Source organism: Electrona antarctica (assembly GCF_951216825.1).
Source record: "Electrona antarctica genome assembly, chromosome: 23".
Classification (NCBI taxonomy): Eukaryota; Metazoa; Chordata; class Actinopteri; order Myctophiformes; family Myctophidae; genus Electrona; species Electrona antarctica.
Genome location: NC_136804.1, coordinates 25,575,307 through 25,582,806, shown reverse-complemented (window position 1 = coordinate 25,582,806; position 7,500 = coordinate 25,575,307). Strand labels below are relative to the sequence as shown.

Sequence of the window (7,500 nt, the reverse complement as noted above, 5' to 3'; positions counted from 1 at the left end):
ATGTGTCCAAAAAAAACATAGGACGTTGGATACTGTTTCTCCCTCTGTCATTTCCTCGTATTTCTAGTTTATTTAAATAATGTCATGCACATTTGTCCAGCGCATAGCCTATTGCAGGCCTGGTTGACTAGATTTAGAAGATATGTTAATGCTCTTGCTACTGAAATGATCGATTACTTATATGGAGAAATCCCGTTATTTAACATGTATCTCAATGGGTGAGAAAGACAGCTTGCCCTGTCTCCTTGCTGCTAATGTGCCTATTGGTCAAGGACAGGTTGGGGAGGGATTTAGTGAAAAGCTAATTGCCCAACGTTATATAGAGTGACCCCAAAAAGTGTGCCTATATATTTGTCCGCCCCTTTGTGACGTCATGTGGGTCATCAATAGTACATCATCATCAGACATCATCATCATACTGTACTTAGCGAGCTGCTCGAGGACGGATTCCTTGGACCCCCAAGGCCGCACGCAAACCACACTTGCCTCAATTTCCCCCAAAATTGCGAATGTTCTAGTTATCAACGTGATGATCGTGAGTGAATCTCTACCCCAGTGAGAGGGCACAAATAACCTGTACAATTATGTGTGACAGAGAGAGAGAGAGAGACAGAGAGAGAGAGCGAGAGAGAGAGAGAGAGAGAGAGAGAGAGAGAGAGAGAGAGAGAGAGAGAGAGAGAGAGAACAGAAGGGATTTAAATCCCCTTTCTTTCACTTACTGCTTCAAAAGCCCTTTTGTACTCTGCCAGCTTCTCCTGACTGAAGATGCAATACTTTGCCAAGAAGTCGACTGTAAAAGCAGAGAACAGAACAGAAGAGAAGACGGGACAGGGTCAAAACAATAAACCTCTAGGATCTGTACACACATCTCACACACAACTCTAATTCTGGGAAATAAATGATGAATGAAATAATTAGGCTTGATGTCATGTCAACGTGTTTATGATACATTTTGGTATGCTATTATACATGATAGCCAGCTCTTGCAAAACATCTCAAGGCTGCCCCGTGTGTGTGTGTGTGTGTGTGGGACATGCGTGAATGCGTGCGTGCGTGCAGATTTTAATTGAGTGAGATTTATCTCCTCCGGTGGTTCAGTGGTCAGGGGACAATGTGTGCCACAGTTCACTGGGGTTTCCAGTTGGCCATGCACTATGGGGGCAGGAGTGGCATTTGGCCTGTTGGCTCCTTTGTCCCGATACAGGGATAAAGGTGAGAAACATTCACTGGAGAGGTCAGGTTATGAATGAGACCACATCATATCACTCTCTCAGAAGTCGTCGACTATAAGCAGATATTAGTACACTATATGACTAGCAGAAAGGTAGCTTGCTCGACACTCACTAGAACTCACAAATTGAGTCAAGAGTAGGGAGGGGGGACGACATCTGGGATGGTCAGCAAGTCGACGAGCAAGCAACAATAACCCATTGACTTTGATATCTAACCAAATTCATGACCATTTCAGTAACCAAATTTGGGAGGGAAGAGAGACTAAAGGAGGCTGAAAACGGGGGCAACTTAAGCTGCTGCCACTTCAATTCAGGAGACGAGAATGAGTCCACAGAATAATGGATCTATTCATTGGGTGGGAGAAGAAAGAGAAGCAACAGAGTTGATATCAGTCTGGTCTTAAACCCCTGAACCTCTGGGGTTGCTCCCCAATGGCAGGGGGCCGTCTCAATCCGCCATTTATCTGCTTAGGCCTAATCAAAACCAGGCCTTCCACGGCCTCGCCCTTTCACATGCAAAGCGTTACATTCGCATCTAGTCAACTTGACTTGTTAAGGCTTGATTGATCAAAAACCTATACGGGCCGGCGTCGTACATCTGTTTGCAAATACCCGTGCTGATGAGAGGGGCAGCGCTGGGATCTGAAGTCACACACAGGCGCTCCCCAAGCAAAGCCTGGGCAAGGGATTTGCCCCCAACCCCCCACCCCAGACCCCCTCTTTAATAGACACACATACACCCACACAGACTCGCACACGGCCCGGATCAGTGCACTGATCAATCCGCTGAAGTGAATCGGCAGCTTGTGTGTGACAGAGTAAATGGATTCCCTAGTCTCTTTACAACAGCACAAGCTGAGGTTGAGGTCCCCATGCCACTCAGATGGTTCCTGGTGCTGCCACTTTTCCCACAGTTAGCCTAATGTATATGCTTCCATGACAAAGTGACATTGGCGCGGAAGCATAAATCAGGCTTTAGTCCAGCGCAATATCTGCACTGTCACCTTGCGCTGCCCGCAGCTCTGCACTTTGACTCCAACTTTGCCAGCTGCAGGCCTGTAGACGATAACACACACGCGTGTGCGCACACACACGCACACACACACACACACACACACACACACACACACACACACACACACACACACACACACACACACACACACACACACACACACACACACACACACACACACACACACACACACACACACACACACACACACAAGGGCCTTCGAAGCAGCGGTGCTGTGGAAGATCGGGGGTCTGTGGCCCACTCCGTCGGGGAATAGCGTGGACAAAAGGTGCAGTGGAGTGAAAGATTGAGGGAGGAAGCAAAGGCGGGGTGGAGACGTAGGACAAAGCCCCATGGCACTAAAGCCTCCTGGCCCTGATAGCCTTATCTGATTCCACTCCAGCGCTAGATGTGTTTTTTTTCTTTCTTTTTCACTCTGCCTTTAAAGCGCACAGGTTGTGCCTTTGGTGTGAAGCCTAGCAGAAAATGTTAATCAAGAGAGAGGGCCGTGTGTGTGTCTGTGTGTGGAGAAAGGCGACAAGAAAAGGAGGAGGGAGGGGGGAGAGTCACTCCTGCCGAAGCCCTAATCTGTAATGAGACAGAGGTGATTCAGTGGCAGTGGACAGAGGAAGAATGGGGCTGTGATGATGATGATGAGTAGGGAGGAGGTTCACGCTTTTCACCGGCGTTTGTTTTCCCATGCATGTTTTTGTTCCATTCTCACTTTCGGAGTAAACCGATGGCTTTACGCGCACCAGACAGCAGCAAACGGCCTCGGGTCACAACTCATTTAGCACTCACTTGGACATCACTTTCAATGTCTCCCCATCATGCAGCTGACAGATGTGTCATGTGTCGACTGTCAGCATTCATCCGTGTATGATTTATATTTTAACAGAAGGTGAAAGATTAAAATGTTGGAATACATAATTGTATTGTATGTTGAGATGCAAGTAAATTATGTATTTTTCCTCTAGTTGTCTTCTATAACACACTGAAATGCTATACATAAACAATGTTACAGTCAGTGTGTTAAGATATACGGTATATACTGTATGTATAGACACACAAACACACACAGAGGTCCATTGTGTGTGTGTGTGTGTTTTTTTTTAATTATGTGTTCACTTGTTTGTTGCTCTCGTTCCCGCTTAATCCCAGACTTTTGTTTCTGCTCATCATCACATATATAAAAGTGTCCCATAATTCCTCTAACAAAGGTCACATTCAGCTGTGGAGAGGACGTGACCCCCTTTTCCCCAGCAAGAGAATGTTAGAGCGCAATGTGCCCCACATATAAGGCCCCGAAATATGTGATTAAGAACCTGGATTTGGAGCAATTACATTCACACCCGCAGATAAACATGGCACTCTAAACAGCCCCTCAAGCTTTGGTGTTGTAAGACCAACTTGTCCCACACGAGATGGGTTAAATAGGTTTGTGTTGGGTTAAAGTTCTTAAAATAAAAAGAACATGATGACCCTGTAAAATCCAGAGTGTGAATGTAATTCATGCAGCGGGCTACCGTGAAATAGACAATGGCTGAGCGTAGCCATGAAATATAAATCGCAGTTTAACAAGAATGCAGGGAGATTTGAACACAAAAGTTGAATAAGCAGCCAGGTCTATAGCGAATTATTTCACAATGGCATTGAATTAGGTATTGTTGGGCATTTAGAAGAGCTACATATCAAAGGTAAAGATCTTAATGTTATCTGATAAACGGCTTGCGAGAGCACCTAACAGCAGGCAGTTGAACATTACAAGTAACTGGCCTGTAGCAAGCAGGCCAGTAGGAGGTGCTATAGATGCCCACACATGTTATATGTATGTTAACTTGTTAATACAAATGTGTATCATTGAGTTTGAGGCACTCAAAACCAATTATCCACCAAAATGATCAATGCAAGGGCTGTTTTAATATGAATATGGAATTCATTGTTGCCATGGTAAATGGTAAATGGTGCATTTATATAGCACCTATATCCAAGGCGCTTTACATAGATCGTGCATTACATTCACCCAGTCACACACACATTCATACACCGATGGAAACCATGCAAGGCACCAACCTGCACACCGGGAGCAATTAGGGGTTCAGAGTCTTGCTCAAGGACACTTCAACACTAACTCTGGGGGACTGAGTGAGTGAGTGAGTGAGTGAGTGAGTGAGTGAGTGAGTGAGTGAGTGAGTGAGTGAGTGAGTGAGTTTGTCATTGAGTGAGTGAGTTTGTGAGTGTGAGAGAGAGCGTGAGCCTAGTATGGAGTACCTGGGGGATTGATGTGGCAAATGGGAAGTCAGGCGGATCAGCGGATCTCCAAATAATATTGATACGTCCACAAATCCTCCTGTATATATGCTTTACCCTGATGTCATCAACGCCTTAAGAGAGAAGGTCAAATTCTCCAATCTCCATAGAGTATCTTGTTGACTACTTCCTTGATTATTATTCTTATTGGCTAATTTTATTCTTAACTTTACTCTTGCCTACCCTGTATTTCACTCGTACTGCTGTTGCTGCTATGATGACACCCGAATTCCTCCCTGGGGACCAAAAAAAAAAATCTAAAATCATTTTAGGGGCAGAATTTGGCAATAGGCTATATCATCTCAGCTCTTTTGGGTATGTAAAAAGTAAGGAGAGAGGAGGGGGGGTTAGAGAGAGAGACAGGTGGACACTGGACGGGCAGTGGTGGAAAAAGTACAACAGTAAAATGTTTTTTTACTTAAGTAAAAGTATCAATAGGCCTACTGAAATGTAGAAATACTATTCAAAATGTACAAGTAAAAAGTATTGCTATCAAAATGTACCTAGGAGGAGAAGTAAGTATTGGAAATTGGAAATACTCCAGGGAAAGTACAAATACCTCAGATCTACAAGCTCATATAGCGCAGATCTACAAGCTTGTAGATCTGCTATTTTTGAAAAATCGTGAAAATGTGGCGCAAATCTTTGAATATATATTCTTTCAGAGCGAACATTTTTAACTCATATATTTGCTTCTGGGGGGATGGGGGGGTCACTGGAACAACATATTTTCAGATGGGGGTCGGCAACCAATTACATATAATTTTTGGGGTCCTTGACATGAAATTTGAGAACCACTGACACAGAAACATGATTTAGATTAAGACATTTTGTGGAATCTGTTATCAGGTCTAAATGGGTTAAGTACAGCATAGGCCTACTTCAGCAAATGTACTTAGTTACTTTACTTTACTTTACGTGGGGTGGTGGGGGGTGGGCAGAATTTGGCAGCGTTCTCCTACAGGGGTTGTTGTTCCTCTTTGGGGACACACGACTCCTCCCCCTCACTTTCTCCAAAAAGGACCCGAGGGGGAGAAGAAAAAACTCCTCTCCAGTAGGAAAACAAACAAAGACACACGCAGAGGGTCCGCCACACTCCTGACTGGCTGCACGCCATTAGCCTCAACACACGCACGCACGCACGCAAGCACACACACACTTCCCCCTGAGGCACAGGCACACCTACGCCTGATCCCTTTACTCTCTCTGCACACATGCACGCACGCACGCACAAACGCACGCACAGTTCAAAAGGCCTTACTGTTTCCCCCTTCACTAATGGTACGGACCAGGTCAGTGTGACCTAGCCTATTTTATCCCCTTTCTAAATGGTACAGGCCACCTAATTAGTGCCAATTGACATTACTAGTTTCACCTGCTGCCCAATAGAGGGTATGCACGTGACATCATCATCATACCCGGAAGTTATGCGGGAACGCCTACTGAGTGTCAAACAACTACTTTCTGGCCTTGATAGCCCATACATCCAAACAGAAAAGTCCTATCTGATTGCATTAAACAACATTAAACAAAGTTAAACTCACTTTACCACTCACTTTGCCACTCGATTTGCCACTCGAGCTGCCATTCACTTTATGCATGCGCATAATCTCTATACAGCAGTCAGCAGAGCACTTTCAGTGCAGTTTTTGTCTGTAACCTCAGTATGCAGTCTTTGCTCGGTGTAAGTTAAAGTAAGTTGCTGAATTAATGATCTGCAGTATGGTGACTTTAATTGCAGTTTTTGCATGATACATATTTTGTACCGACATATTTTGGTAGAATTGATTTGTTTAGACAATATGGATATTGATGTATATTTTGTGTGATGTTTCAGGTAATTTAAGAATCCTAACTATGGGATTAATATGTACACTATGTTTTGTGTTTTATGTTGATAGGAACGACACCTACTGCTTACCAATTAAAATACCTTTAAATGGAAAACCTCTAGAGGGTAACAATTGGGTTCCGGCAAGTAGTTTAGTGTGACAAACAGTCAACACTTGTTTCATGGTCCTTCGAGCCGGATCTGTTGCTCTCTACTGATTCATATGTCCAAGGCAACACCAGAAGAACCCAGTGTGCGTGTATGATGAAGACTACAGATCCGAGAGGCGTCACTCTGCATATGAAGACTATGCTTTAGAGAGGTATCGCTCAGCCGAGCGTGGTGATCCATACGGTAGACGTGACTACCCTGAGCGCCGCCACTCTAGGCACGACTTCACTCCCAAGCGTAGTCACTCTAGACGTGATTTCAGCCCCGATCGCAATCACTCTAGGCATGATTTCAGACCCGATCGCAGTCACTCTAGACGTGACTTCTCCCCCGAGCGCAGTCTCTCTAGGCGTGATTGTAACCATGAGCGTGGCTCCACCCCTCAGCACCGAACACCAAGCTCAGTAGGTGGTCAGGAGCGGACATACAGGATACCATGGGATTAATATGTACACTATGTTTTGTGTTTTATGTTGATAGGAACCACACCTACTTTAAGACCTTTAAATGGAAAACCTTGGACTGATTTTTACCGATCTCCTGTAGAGGGTAACAATTGGGTTCCAGCAAGTAGTTTAGTGTGACAAACAGTCAACACTTCGTTTCACACACGGAAAGTAATTAAGTAAATTTTTGTGTTGTAAAATTGTAATGTGTAATTTGCAATACTTTTTACTTTTACCTAGGCCTACAATTATTTGAAAACTTTGGTTAGTATTCTTTGTAGATTTATTATTACAAAACATAGATTAACAACTTCAGCCCTATATACATTTTGTCCATTTGAAAATAGACGATCTACAAGCTCATTGTGAGCTTTTCTCAAAAAACTATTATACATTTTAGAACTTGAAATGTGACATGCTGCACAATGAGGACTTTTATTTGTGGTACTTTAACTACATTTTGAAGCCAGTACTTTTATCCTTTTACTCAAGTAC

The 7,500-nt window shown here is 44.0% G+C and overlaps 1 protein-coding gene across 1 annotated transcript in view; it reads right to left on the bottom strand.

Annotated features, from left to right (window-relative positions):
* The window catches only part of LOC306916733 (uncharacterized protein), a gene marked incomplete at both ends in the record, with an annotated part of 88,564 nt that overhangs the window by 1,634 nt on the left and 79,430 nt on the right, over nt 1-7,500 (bottom strand). Inside the window, one exon of the mRNA XM_079494751.1 lies at nt 720-790. Coding sequence (XP_079350877.1) covers nt 720-790 — 71 coding nt within the window. The remainder of the gene's footprint in view (nt 1-719; nt 791-7,500) is intronic.